The sequence below is a fragment of the Nelumbo nucifera genome, chromosome 7, assembly GCF_055504915.1.
Source record: "Nelumbo nucifera cultivar China Antique chromosome 7, China Antique-T2T, whole genome shotgun sequence".
Lineage (NCBI taxonomy): Eukaryota > Viridiplantae > Streptophyta > Magnoliopsida > Proteales > Nelumbonaceae > Nelumbo > Nelumbo nucifera.
In genome coordinates this window covers 11,759,627-11,774,684 of record NC_142655.1, presented here as the reverse complement: position 1 = coordinate 11,774,684, position 15,058 = coordinate 11,759,627, and the positions used below count along the sequence as shown (strand labels likewise).

Here is a 15,058-nt window from a genome sequence, read left to right as displayed (position 1 = left end):
GACAACAAAACAGGCATCATGCTCTCTTCAGATTATCTAAGTGTTCAAATGACATCCATCAAGTTGAATGGTGAGAACTATGTACCATGGGCAAAATCTGTGGAGGTATTCTTGAAGGCCAAGAGGAAAGTAAAACATGTGAGGGAGGAGAAACCTTCCTCTGATTCTCCTGGGTTCAGTGATTGGGAACAAGATGATGCACAGATAATGACATGGCTTTGGAACAGCACGGAACCAAAGATTAGTGTGAACTTCATGTTCCTAGATACAGCCAAAGAGATCTGGGATCATGCTAAAAAGTTGTACTCTGGACAAGACAACACAACTAGGGTATATCAGTTATACCAAGAGTACTTCAATTTGAAGCAAGGAAGTCAAAGCTTAGAAAAGTATTATGCAAGTTTGAGAAACATCCGCAATGAGCTAAATGTGTATCACCCTCTAACATCAGATGTCCAGATCCAACAACAGCAATGTGAACAGCTTGATGTGACTAGGTTTCTTGTGGGCTTGAAGGCTGAGTATGAGCCTATCAGAGCACAGATATTGGGGGGATCAGCTCTCCCCTCACTTGAAGAAGTTTTTGCCTGTCTTAAGAGGACATCCATTGAGCCAGTGGAACATTCCTCCTTCTCTGATAGATCTGGTTTGGTAGTGACTAAAGGGAGTAGTCGTGGAAGTAGAAGTGGTGGTGGCAGCAGTGGTCCTCCAAGCAACCGTAGTGGACACATGTTTAACCGGGCCAGTGGCCGGACCGGAGGCCGTGAGTCAGGGGGAGGCCGTGGAAAAGGAAGGGGTAATGCTCAGAGAAAATGTACACATTGTGGCTTAGAGGGGCACACAGTTAATTTCTGCTATGATTTGCGTGGTCCACCCAACACTTGGGCTAACCATGTTACATCTAAGAGTAGTAGCACAATTACTGAAAGCCAGCAAACTGCACCAACCCCCTCCACACCCACTTGTGCTTCCGGGCAGGAAATGGTGAGTGTACCACGGGCAATATATGAGCAGTTCCTTCAAACATCTCAGCAGAACACAGCTACACTTGCCCATTCAGGTATGACTTGTTTAGCTTCCAAAGCCTCACCCTGGATCATTGATTCTGGCGCCTCGGACCATATGTCTAGGACTCCTGATGTATTTTCTTCCCTTTCTCGCACCTCCACATCTCAGACAGTTACACTTGCTAATGGTTCTACATCTCCTATTTGTGGTGTTGGTGATGTTGATCTCTCCTCATTGTCTTTAGCATCTGTTTTATATGTTCCTAAGTTCCCTTTTAACCTTATGTCTGTTAGTAGATTAACCAAGTCCCTTAATTGTTCTGCAACCTTCTATCCTTCTTCTTGTGTGTTTCAGGATCTCAAGACGGGGACGAAGATTGGTGGAGGGCATGAAGCCGGTGGTTTGTATTACCTTGATGGTGGTGGCCCTCCAGTGGCTTTTCAGTCGTCTCTTACTCCTCTCCAATGGCACTGCAGACTTGGTCATCCCTCTCTCAAGGCTTTGAAGCTGCTAGTTCCTTCCTTGAGTCATCTTTCATCATTAGATTGTGAGTCATGTCAGTTGGGAAAACATCATCGAGTCTCATTTAGTCCAAGAACTAATAGTCGTGTCTCAAGTCCTTTTGCTTTAGTTCATTCTGATGTATGGGGTCCAGTTAAAGTGGTGTCATACAATGGGTTTAAGTATTTTGTAATCTTTGTTGATGACTTTTCAAGGATGACATGGATCTATCTTATGAAAGACCGTAGTGAATTGTTCTCTATTTTTCAGAAATTTCATGCTGAAATACGCACTCAGTTTGGTGTTCATATGAAAATACTTCGCTTCGATAATGCCAAAGAATACATCTCATCATTTCAGCAATACCTAGAACATCCTGGAATAATTCATCAAACTTCTTGTGCCTACACCCCGCAACAAAATGGTGTAGCTAAACGGAAAAATAGACATCTTCTTGAAACTGCTCGGTCCTTGATGATCAATATGCATGTCCCAAAGCACTTTTAGAGTGATGTTGTTCTTACATCCTGTTTTTTAATAAATCGGATGCCCATGTCAATCCTTGGAAGTCAATCCCCTTTCTCCGTGTTGTTCCCCACTTTGTCTCCCTTTCCTCTCACCCCAAGAGTCTTTGGCTGTGTTTGTTTTGTTCAGCACTTGGGGCCTGGAGTAGACAAGCTAGATGCTCGGGCTACGAAGTGTATTTTTCTTGGCTACTCAAAGACTCAGAAAGGGTACAAGTGTTATAACCCTAAGTTTCATAAATCGTTTGTGTGCCCTGATGTCACCTTCCTTGAGTCAGTTCCTTTTTTCTCCAATGCCGGGGTCTCTTCTTCTCCCTCTGTGGTTCCTCTTCCTATTCCGGTTGTGGACCCCCTTCCTGTAGCTCCCACTCCTACTGCAGATGCACATCATATGCCAGTTACTACAGAGAGGCCGCCAATTACTCAAGTGTATACTCGCAGAAGTGCTTCGGCTCCTCCTCCACTTCAGCACCCGCCGACAGATCCTGTTACTGCTCCTTCTCCCTCAGATCTTCATCTCCCTATTGCTTTACGGAAAGGTAAACGTACTTGTACTTCTCATCCCATTTCAGACTATGTTTCCACTGCTCACCTTTCTGCTTCTCATTGCAAGTTTATATCATTACTCTCATCGGTTCCCATTCCCAAGACTGTACAGGAAGCCCTTGCCTCTCCAGGGTGGCGGCAAGCCATGGAAGAAGAACTCTCTGCTCTACAACATAATCATACGTGGGAATTCACCACCCTTCATCCTGGTAAACACACTGTTGGGTGTAAATGGGTCTATACAGTGAAGCATCTTCCTGATGGCAGTGTGGAACGATTGAAGGCACAGTTAGTGGCCAAGGGCTATTCTCAGTTATATGGTGTGGACTATATGGAGACATTCTCTCCTGTGGCTAAAATTGGTTCAGTTCGGGTGTTGATCTCATTGGCTACTATGTATGATTGGCCTCTCCTACAACTTGACATAAAAAATGCCTTCCTACATGGTGATCTTGTTGAGGAGGTGTATATGGAGCAACCACCAGGGTTTGTTAAAAGGGGGAGGCTGGTAAGGTGTGCAGGCTCAAAAAAGGCAATCTATGGACTGAAACAATCTCCTCGTGCATGGTTCGGCAGGTTCAGTGAAGTGGTGAAGGCCTTTGGGATGAAACAGTGTCAGGTTGATCATTCCGTGTTTAGCTATAACTCAAAAGATGGAAAAATCTTGCTAGTCGTGTATGTGAATGATATTGCCATAACTGGAAGTGATAGCAATGGAATTGACAGGCTGAAAAAATTCTTACAGGACCACTTCAATACGAAAGATCTGGGGAAGCTAAAGTATTTCTTAGGAATTGAAGTTGCGAGGTCAAAACAGGGGATCAACCTATGTCAGAGGAAATATGTTCTTGATCTACTTGAAGAAACAGGGTTATTAGGTGCTAAACCAGCAGAGACTCCTATGGAACTCAATGCCAAGTTAAGTGTGGATGCAGGTGAAGAGTTTGATGATCCTGGAAGATACAGAAGGTTGGTGGGAAAGTTGAACTACATGACCATTACCCAACCAGATATATCATTTGCTGTGAGTGTGGTGAGTTAGTTTATGCAACATCCCCGAGTTCCTCACTGGGAAGTTATTCTGAGAATTGTTAGGTACCTAAAGGGTGCTCCAGGTCGTGGTTTGTTATACCAAAAAGGAGGACCTCTTGAGATAGTAGGGTACACAGATGCTGATTGGGCTGGCTTTATATCAGACAAGAGGTCAACCACAGGGTATTGTACCTTCCTGGGTGGCAATCTTGTAACTTGGAAGAGCAAGAAGCAAATAGTGGTGGCAAGAAGTAGTGCGGAAGCAGAGTACATGGCTATGGCCCATACCACATGTGAACTAGTATGGCTAAAGAACCTACTACAGGAGATGGGTTTCTCAATTGACAAACCCATGAAACTATACTGTGATAACCAAGCTGCTGTTCACATCTCATCCAATCCTGTCTTCCATGAAAGAACTAAACATATTGAGGTGGATTGTCACTTTGTGAGAGAGAAAGTGATAAGTGGGGTAATAACTACATCTCATGTGAGCTCAGGAAATCAGTGGGCAGATATCTTCACAAAAGGATTGTCTCGGGGAAGAATAGATTACATTTGTAACAAGCTGGGACTATATGATATATACTCTCCAGCTTGAGGGGGAGTGTTAGAATGCTCGAGTCAGGGGCATTTTGGTCATTCTGGTGTATCTTATTGAAAGTGAAATGTCTATTGTATCTGAGTTTAAGTTGTGTCCCATCTTCTATGAGGGACAAAATTGTCTTTCTTGTAACTCAAGTTTTTCATGAATAAAAGTCAAGTGGGTCGGCTAGGAGAGTGACTTTTGAACATCCTCTCTTCTAGTCTGGCCGAACACTCTTCTCCTCTCCTTCTTCTTCTTCTTTCTCTTTTCTTTCTTCTTTCTTCTTCTCTACTTTGACCTAGAAACAACTAGGGTTTATTCACACTTAGTATGCCTTGGTTTCTTGTAGTATTCACATATCACTTCTTTCTTCTCATTCGGCCCCCTTGGCTTTATTCTGACATGTGAAAAGTGTTCTGCAGGTGGTCCCTATAACTGTACTTGTCGCCTACTCTCTTCACTACTTTCCATAGCATATGCTTGAGCAAGTGTAACCTCATCTTTGGCTAGGATGGTTTGCCTAATAATGTCGAACTCAAGGTTGAGTCTTGTAAGAAACTCAAACACCCTGTTTTGTTCCACCAGTTTTCTAAAAGTTTTTGCATCCTTAGCACTCTCCCACACAATTGTCTCCATAACATCAATTTCCTGCTACAGTGATTTCAACATGGAATAGTAGACTACTACGCTCTTCTCCCCCTGTCTTAGATTGTTCACATCACTCTTCAACTTATAGGCTCTTGCAACATTCAATTTTTGTGAATATGTCTCCATAACACTATCCCAAATCTCCTTGGCTGAGGTCATTCATAGATAATGCTAAATTATATGGGGCTGCATAGAGTTAACCAACCATCCAATCACTTTGTAATTCTCCTGCATCCATTTCTCATATGTAGGGTCCATCTATGCAGGTTTCACCTTACTGCCTATGAGGTACCCTAGTTTCCCTCTACTGCAAACATAAATCTGTATAGACTATGCCTAGGCAAGATAGTTGGTTCCATCATCTAGTTTAATTGTGGTCACTCCAGTCAAAAAGGAATCTACCAGACCAACCCCAAATATCGGCATCTGCTTCATTTCACTTTCAGATTGCTCCATTAATCAAACGAAAATCAAAAAACTAGTTTTTCAGTCTTTATAGACCTAGCAGATGTCAGTACAGTACCCGGAGACTCAAAATTTAGAGTTTCACTGCACCCAGTTGTCGGGAAGAAAGAGAGAAGAGGTAGCCGTTCCTACCAGAGCTTCCCAAACTCCTTAAAATCTCAACCGCACCCTTTTAGGGATCAAAACACACCTCCCAAGCCTTGAGCGCCACACCCAATCCTTCTCCTTAACCTGTAACTTGAAAAAACTCTAGTCAGCTAGGGTTTTGGGCAGAAAAATTATAGCTTCACCTCTTGGCAATTTTCAGCCAGATCCACACTCCCCAAACCCTCTACCAACTAGGAAAAACAGTCCTTCAACTGATCAGGAACTTATCTCTCCATACACTCTTCTAATCGAAGGGTGCATGGGAAAAAAAGGGAAAAATGAAAAATGAAGAACTGCTCTGATACCAAGGTGCAAGTCTGTCCATCAAATCTGAAATAAAATCTGAGAAAAAAGAAAAGAATGACAGAGAAAAAGGATTACAGCAGAATAGAAGAGAAGATGGAGAAGAAGAAGAGGAAGAAAAAGAGAGGTTGATAGTTTTCTCTCTTCCCTCTCTAATCTTTTGTTAATCTTAATTAAAATGATTAATTACAAGTCTGCCCTTTAAGTGGGCGGCCAGCTAAGGAAGAACTAAAAGAAAAAATAGAAAGAGGTTAACAGGCCCATGAAGAAAAGGCCCATTAACACATAAAACGTAAGGAACACTGCTTAAACATAAAAAGTAAATACTAGGGCCCATTCGGCCCAGTCTCTCTACACGATCATTATAAACATCAATCCCACTCTCTGGCTTTGGATCCTTGATATATTGTAACTTCCCCTTTCTGGTGAGAAACACTTCAAAAAATTTCGCCCATAGTACAAAATTGGTACCATTAAGTTTGACTGAAGTCATCTGCACTACCATATAATCTGGCTACCCACCATGGTAGACTTATTCATACCACTAAATGAGGCCATGATAAGAAAATCAATGCTGAAAACACCTAACACCACCACTGTTTTCTCACAAACACATCAAGTTGCCTTTACAAACTGTCACCTGCACGACTTATCTTTATACCACAAGAAACACCAATTAACAGCAATATACTTCAACAAGAAACAGTTCTCAATCAAAAAAACTCAACAAAACAAATCTGGAATAACGGCTAACCTCAAAAACTTAACAAAATCTCCTGATGCCACACTTCATTCTATCATCCAAATACTGCAACATATAGAATACTCAACTGCTAAAGTAACTAACCTGAAACATACTTCAATCTGTACCTCTTTGAACTGTCAAATAGAGGGTTCTCAGAGCTTCCATCCCTTGATGTGATCAGTCCAGAAAGTCAATTGGTGATTCCCCTATTCATAGAAGTAAGAGTAACCTATGTTCAAGGTTGAAGAATAACTAAAATTGATCCAGGTGAGTAATGGTGCTCTGATATCATGTAACCAGCCTGGAATAAATCTCAGAACAAGAGAAAATAAGAAAAAAAGTATGAAATCAAAGCAAGTTGAAAGAACAAGAAGAGAAGAGGCAAATAAGAAAGGGAGAATAATAAAATAGGGATAAAAGCAGAGGAGATCAAACAGAACTTATCTCCTAACCACCGACCATCTTTATTTAGTATTCTAATGTGATGTATATTGATTAAACTGCCCCTGCTTAAGTAATATAAAGAAAGAATCACATTTATGTCCTGCCACCTATATATACAACTTCTAACAACAATGACATACAAAGTTCTTTTCTCTTATAATTTCTTACTCTCATTCCTTGGTGGACAGCAAGCTTTCTAGTTGCTTTTCTACTATTCTTCATTCCTAATCACTTCAAACCCCTCCACCCTACAAAGCCCACCACCAGATCTGAAATTGGTAGGACCCCTACTCCGTCCTACACCATTGCTCCTCCAAGCATCACAAAGCTTCTCAAAAAATAGTATGGGACAATATTCAAATTTTGAACACATCCCCAACTTCTACATTGGGTAACACCAACGATTCAACTTTTACGATTGTGATTTGACCAGCACCAGACTCTATACCTTGAACATGTTATTCATAAATCTCAAGTTAATTGCTCTCTTAAAGGCATGAACTGAAGGATGATTCACTATATAGGGTTATAATGCATGGCCATGTTATCTGATGCAAGCCTGTGGATCTACACTGAGATCAAAAGAAAACAAGAAGTAACTAAAATGCAAGAATCTCCTGGAAACAATTGTAATACTGTAAATTCAAGAATAAATACTGCCGGTCATTATACTTCGTCCTTTGAAATATCTTACAATCATATACCTGACTTTTGAAGTTTTATAGTAAGCAAATACAAAGAGCTTTTCATTAAAAAAAATGAAAATTTATCAGAAGAGGAAAATTTACAGAAGGGAAATAGGATTTATATCCATGGAGCAACCCACAACAAGAACCAATAAACAAGAGAACAAGATGAGCATACAATGTGAATGTCTTGTTAGTAGGATTGTCACTAAGCTAATTTATGTATTGTGAGATCTTGGTTAAAAGCTCAAAATGGTCCTTGGACCAAGCAAACCTAGGTGCTGAATATTCCACAAGATTTTAAGCCCTTTGTTCTGTTTGAGTTGTTTGTACATCCCCCCCCCTTTGCTCCTTTTGAATATAAAAGTTACCTTTTCAAAAAAAAAAGGCCTTTGGGTCAAACGTCAAATGAACTAAAGTTTCAGGAAGGTTCCTAGTCTAACCAACCTTACAGCGATATATTAATTACTTTTCAACGTTTTAATTTTGAATTTTTATAGCGGACCTTAAAGTTCATCTATATGTTTATATGTTGGTTATGTTTTTGTGGTCTTACTGTTGATAAAGTACAAAAAGGGCTAGAAGATATTCCTAGAAAGGTGTATATTTAGTGGAAAGTGACCAGTTGAGTGAATATTCATTTACTCAACCGCAAGATGGAACTTCTCCTCAAAGGTTAATATGGATACTACAATAGCTTTTCTTTTCAATGAAACAATTTTGCTTCTCCGTACTATGTCTATTCAAGGTTCAAAGTATCGATACAATACGTCCCATATCAGGTGTATCATATCATTCCAGTAGGTCATCAAAACACCTATTTCAAGGCTTTTGAGAATTTTGATTTTTTTTTTAACGTTAAATAATGGTATTATAACCCCGCTGTGAGAACACAAAACCAAAAATATAAAAAAAAAATAGCATATGACTCACCCAAAATGCCTGATATGCATGTTTATGCATATTGGGTGTATCAATACTTTGAACCATGTGTCTGTCCCAGTTTGTGAGGATGCTCTTATGAAAACCTTATCTTAGCCTGATTTATCATCTAACCACAGAGTGCTAAAAATGAATTTAGTGTCAAATCCCTCAGCTGGTAGAGAAGCATGCCACAAGGGTGCAATGTGCTGCTGCTTTTGATTATAGACTCACTTGTACACACACATAGTAGAAGGAAACCTATGATGCCCATATACCTGTACAAGGGTGCTATATTGTGTCAAATACTTCAATTTTTAGTGTAAATTCCATATCCATCCATGTCCTTGGCATATCTGGGTAACATAGAAGCAAACGCAAAGCAATCTAACATCATTTAAAAGTTATGAGGAATGGTGTAACACACAGGCTAAAAAAGAACTCAGAGAACATTTTATGCAAAGAAGATCACCAGAGAAACTAAAAATGGAGTTCTGTATGATACAAATAATTCACCTTGACAAAGTATCCTGAACATTTTCATAAACTTGACAGAGGAACTAGTTGAACATTCCAATTATTTCACTACAACTCTAATCTCTTGGAAAGAATATTCTAGAATAGACACAGTTATATAAAGCAAATTCTCGGAGTACTGTAAAAAAATCACCTTATACAGTAAGTATAATCCATAAACAGATATGAAACACAAGCATGAAAAATGCACCCAGAGCCTGTAAAGAAAAAAGGACTAAGTAAGTACTTTCAAGAACCACTCCACTAAAGGAAAAGATTATTTATTTCATAGAAATTATAATGCGGCATGCGGGAAACAAGTGATTATAGAAGGAAATATGTTGTGGGTGTCATTGGGTTCATAAAATGAAATACCTTCCAAATGGCACTGTTGAATAATTTAAGGCTTGATTAGCTGCAACAGGACACACCAAAATGTATGGAGTAAATTATTTCAGACCTTTTTTTCTTTTAGCTAAGGTTAGCTTTACTAGGGTTGTTATTTCTTCATCAACTACACACCAAAATGTATGGAGTAAATTATTTCAGACCTTTTTTTCTTTTAGCTAAGGTTAGCTTTACTAGGGTTGTTATTTCTTCATCAACTACACACCAAAATGTATGGAGTAAATTATTTCAGACCTTTTTTTCTTTTAGCTAAGGTTAGCTTTACTAGGGTTGTTATTTCTTCATCAACTAATTTGGGTGTTCCTTATTCCAATGTAACAATAAAAGTGTGTTTTTACATGAGGACTAAAGATGTATATTGAGCAACCTCCTAGGTTTATTGCTAAAGGGGGAGTCAAATATGATGTGAAAACTATTTGCAAAATAATACATGGGCTGACGCAGTTGCTAAGAGATTGATTTGAAAAATATAGTAAAGTAATAAAGAAATTTAGGATGAAACAGAACCTGGTTAACCATTTTGTGTTCAGTTATGTCACAGACTCTAAAAACATTATGCTAGTAGTTTATGTTTGTTAGAGGTGTCCTTTATTCTTAAAGTATTTGGGCAGCTGGGAAATTGTCTTTTAATTTTCTGTTATAAGAGCATCGTAGTCCTAAAATTATAGCCTCCAATCCTCTCTTCCATGAAAGAATGAAGCATAATGAGGTAAATTGTCATTTTGTACAAGAGAAGGTTCTAAGTGGAGACATTGTGATGCCCTACATGAAATCAAAAGATCAATTGACGGATTTGTTTACTAAAGGTCTTGGTAAAAGTCAGATGGACTAGATTTGCAGCAAGCTGGGTCGATGTGATATATATGTTCCAGCCTGAGGAGGGTGTTGGAATTATCATTTATTCTTAAAGTATTTGGGCAGCTGGGCAATTTCAGTCTTTGTTATAAGGACACTCCAATCCTAAAATTACTGTAATCAGGGAAATAATTGTAATCACCTTTTTATTAATATAAAGAGAGAGGTCAACAGGCTAGGGACTGACTCTTTCCTCTCTTCTCTCCCTATGTTTGTTCGACTCTCCAGTTTCCACTTCTTTCTCTTTTATATTCTCTATATCAATTCCCTATTCTTCTCTCTCTAATAACTGGTATTGTTTACAATGTTGATGATATTGTCATTGGGAGTGATGTCCATAGCATAGAGAAGCTCAAACACTTTCTACAATAGAATTTTTAAACCAAAGTGGCTACATCAATTAAAGGCGTCAATTAGAAACAAAGGAATTATGTATTTGATCTACTCAAGGATGAATATATCAATACTCCTGGATTTGGTGTGAGGACAATCATCACATGGAGATCAAAGAGTACACATAGATGTTGATTAAGCCAGTTGTATTCCAATAGGAAGTCCACTACAGGGTATATACTTTCTCTAGGAGAAAATAGTCACCTGGAAAAGTAGGAAACATAGTGTATGCATGAAGTAGTACTGAAGTCATCAAGTAAAGGACTATAGCCTATACTACATGTAAATTAATTTGGCTACAAGACCTGCTTCAGGTGATTGAATAATCTGATAAATAATTTTTTATGCAAACATTTATGCATGATATCCTCAGCAACTGTCTTTTAACTACAATTTTGTTTTTCTACCATGGAATCGGGTTTTGTTTGGAACTATTAATTCCATACATTGGTCATTCATGGGTGCCTCTTTAATCATCAAAGGGCATTGAATTCTTTTATCTTTTCATTTTGGCTATAAACAAACTTATAGAAGTATAATTCAGCATTACTTCTTTCAGTCTGAATGGACAAAAAAAAGACCAAGCCACTAGGGACTGTTTGATAATGGCTGAAGTGGCTGAACTGAAAAGCTCATTACTTTGTGTTTTGGAGAATAAGTTTTTAAGTGGGTTGTGAGCTCCTTAAATGGCCAAATCTGAATCTGGATAGATTACTAACCTTTGTCTTTTAGTGGATAAAATAATTAAATAATAAAATATTCAAAACAGTAAATTGTTCAGTTTGACAACTCCAGCTGTTATCAAATGGACCCTAAAAATTTTGTTTTCTTTTTATTCCATGAAGTTACATAAATCCCCATAATCTATAACACCCCCAACCCTGGTTAAGGCGGGAATCAATCCCAGGTCTCTACTAGAACCAGACAGATACCTTACCAACTAAGCCAGGTAGAACTTCGGCACTTAAAAGTTGAAAATCACAACAATAGACTATAGTTTGCGATAACACCCATAACCTGTTGTTTTTCAATATTTCCCAATGCAAATATGGATGAACTTACAGAATAAAAAAGCCTCACCTATCAGAGCCTCTAGTAATATTAGATATTGTAAAAGAATCCATGGTGTGTGAGAATTTGATTGTAGAAGAATCTCGTTTGCAGGTGTAATTGACAGGGAGAAGTATAGCCAATCCAACAATGGAACAACCCAAGAAGAAAATGATTCTGCAAAACAAATCTTACTTACAATTGTGAAATGGAAAATTAAACTATACTCAAATTATGTCCTTTCTTGAACTAGGTCTCAGCACTACTACTGACCATGCTAGAAGCCTAGAACCAGAAAAAAAATTAATAATTGACTAATGTAACCATAGTAGTTAGACAGCAAAAAAAGGAAGGGATTAGACTGAGTTTGTCTCCACTATAGTTAGAAGAATAAAATAAAAATAGTATTATTTAATACTGACTGAGATGTTTGGAGGTTGTCGGGTTCATCAGAGCTACAGGTCTTTGGTTGATGAAGGTGATACCCTTGCCAGGGATTTGGATTGTGAGGTAATTGTTCCTGGAGAAGCAGAGGAGAAGGGAGAAGAAAGTGGTTAGGTTAGTTAAGTTGATGCTTATGGCAATGAAGCTTTTGAGATGATACCCCAGAAATTCTAGAGTTAGCAGCATGTGTTCTAGAGGAAAAAAAATACATAGTGGTTGGTTTGACTGTTGGTGATGGGCAGGTTTGTCATGTGGTATCATGGTACAAGGATGGGAGTTGATATTTTTATCTCTTGATAGGATTGGTCATCTCCCCTCTTTGACAATAAACTTCTGCCTATTGTTAATTGATATACCTCTAGGGTTCAAAAGCTTTGTTTTTTTTTGTATAATTGTACATCTCTTTGGGCTTTTATTTTGAAGGGAACACAATGTTAGTATGATTCTTCTAGCTCCCTTTTTCTTTAATTTTGAGTTATTAATTTATTATCAAAAAATACACAAAAGTTGAAAATTGTTCAAGGTTGCAAGGTTGTGTTTGGATTGGAGAATTGGAAGTGGAAACACGGGGGGGACCTGGTTACAACCATAATTCACTAAACCAAACTTTTGTTCATCATATCAACTCTTCAATTTGGACTAGGAAATTGACCAAAAAGACCAGAAGCAACTACCAATTGCTACAGAACTAAGCAAACTAAAATATAACACATAAAAGAAAATCAAATATTGGTTCTAAATCCTAAACCAAGTCTAAATACCAATTACCAATCATACTAAAACCAAACAAAAGAAACATATCTTCAAGATACATCCAAAACATAGAAACTTTCTGATCCTATCATAGACTCACATCCTATTAATAAGATGAATATAACTTTCCCAAAATGCATTAGATTCACAATTTCTTGGTCTAATGGGATAGGTAAATGAAAAATCTATACCAAAATTAAGCCAAAAAAAGTTTTGGCTCCTTAAATTTGACTCCAACAAACTAGAATATAATTTTAAAAGCCAAAAAAACTCAAATTGACCAAAATCCAGATCACCCAAAAACTATGAAATTGCCACTAATTAAGGAACTTAAAGAAACCTGATTTTTTTTCTTCCAAGAATTATTTCCCTTTTCCACACCTGCATTCGTGTGTCTCTTCATATTTGTCACTAGTTAGTGGCTATGGGAATGGTTTAAATGGTTTCAATTGGTAATCTCTTTCCATTGCAATATAGAATATCTTTATCTTCTTCAAGAATCACCTCTGATAATCGATAACCCTAACATTCCCAGAACTCATCAACACAAAGTTTTTTACTGGCCATATGACACTCTACTAGCCTATGTTATGTCTTTTTCCTGGGCACTTATGATTATACGAGGGGAACAGTTTCAACTTAGATGTTAAATAGTACCATTCATTCTGGTCAAGGACATAGATCACCAATCACCATCCTCATAAGTGATAACTAATGGCCAAACCTTGTCCAACTGGTATACACATGAAATTTATTTAAGCTCCCATAATTCAACGATCGATATGATACCCAACAGGACGGAGGACGGAATGGAGAAACAAGGTTAATGTAGCCGACCACATACAGTTGGGACAAGACTTAGATGATGATTGATAAAATCAGAACCTCACAGGCTTCAGATGACTTTGGTGCAGCTTATCACACACAAAGTACGGAAGGGGTGACTGAGACCACATGTATCGTGATCCTTACAAAAAACATTACCACACTGTTCAATATATAAACGGATGTTCTTCACAGGATAAGTTTCAACTTGGTGAGTTCTAGAGTTTTACTGTGTTAGATCCCGCAATACCTCTCACCGAATTCATTTTGTTTCTTGAAAATGTTTTGTGGCATCTTCTATCATAGCCTCATAGGTATCTGGTATCACTGCTTCCTTACAAAATCAAATAAAAACGTAAATCGGAAATTTCAAATCAAATAAGCATCGTCGTTTAATGGCAAAGGCAAACAGAGATGAACATGGAATAGTTGAGAGTCTGAAAGACTGAAACTAGAAGAGGATAAAATAGAGAATCGGACCCAAGTTTGAAGAGTCTGATGAGAACGAGAGCATCGAGGCCGCTGTTTTCGAGAATTTCTTCTTCAGAAACCCGAAGAGCACGTTGAATCCAAGAAAATGAAGGGACGAATCGAGCAAAAGTGAAGCCACGATCGAAAGGGACGCTTTCTTGCTCCGAGAGACGACGAGCATAGTAAAATAAGGCATTTGAAGGTTGTTTCTTTAAGATGGAGAAGAGTGAAACAACAATACAGGCTAGGCTTATATTAACAGCCGCTGAAGCGAGTAAGCTGTGTGGATGCATCTCAGAACTTTTTGTTCATCGATTCATCTGAGAACAACACGCAACGTCACAACATACAGAGAGAGAGAAGAAGAAGAAGAAGAAGAAGAAGAAGGGCAATGAAAACGAATACGGAAAAAAACATGGGAGTGGTGACTGGTGTCGCCACCTATCAAGCTACATGGGTACGTGGCGGGCGAAACGGGAGAACGTCACAGCAGCGGCCTTCGTTGGTTGCATGCCATATTGCAAATTTGCAATGAGTTTATTTTGGTTCCTCGAACGAACGACACACCAGCCAACGAGGGAAACATTATAGCCTCGAATCTATCAGAGGGCCCCTCTCACCCGTCAGTGCCGTCACTACAAAGTATGTTCCGTTTATATTTATTGGGTGGGCATTTATCAGAAAAACCTTTATCTAATAAACGCCCACTTTAAACGTTTTTCTCTATGTTTGGTTAAGTTTGAAATGCCCTTTTATACTTCAACAACAATGAACGTTTTTCCATTTC

General features: G+C 38.5%; 1 protein-coding gene across 5 annotated transcripts in view; it reads right to left on the bottom strand.

Moving 5' to 3' along the window:
- LOC104608838 (Early-responsive to dehydration stress protein (ERD4)) overlaps positions 1-14,663 on the bottom strand; it is a 66,438-nt gene extending 51,775 nt beyond the window's left edge. For 2 of the 5 annotated variants that reach the window (XM_088891408.1, XM_088891405.1), the window contains exons 1-3: positions 14,281-14,661; positions 11,809-11,955; positions 9,227-9,290 (exon numbers count right to left, since the gene is read on the bottom strand). In XM_088891408.1, coding sequence (XP_088747534.1) covers positions 9,227-9,290; positions 11,809-11,955; positions 14,281-14,564 — 495 coding nt within the window. In that variant the 5' untranslated portion in view covers positions 14,565-14,661. Of the gene's footprint in view, positions 1-9,226; positions 9,291-11,808; positions 11,956-14,280 lie in introns of all 5 variants that reach the window. The other 3 variants (XM_088891409.1, XM_010274933.3, XM_088891407.1) reach the window with 3 other exon arrangements.
- Between the last annotated feature and the right edge of the window lie 395 nt (positions 14,664-15,058).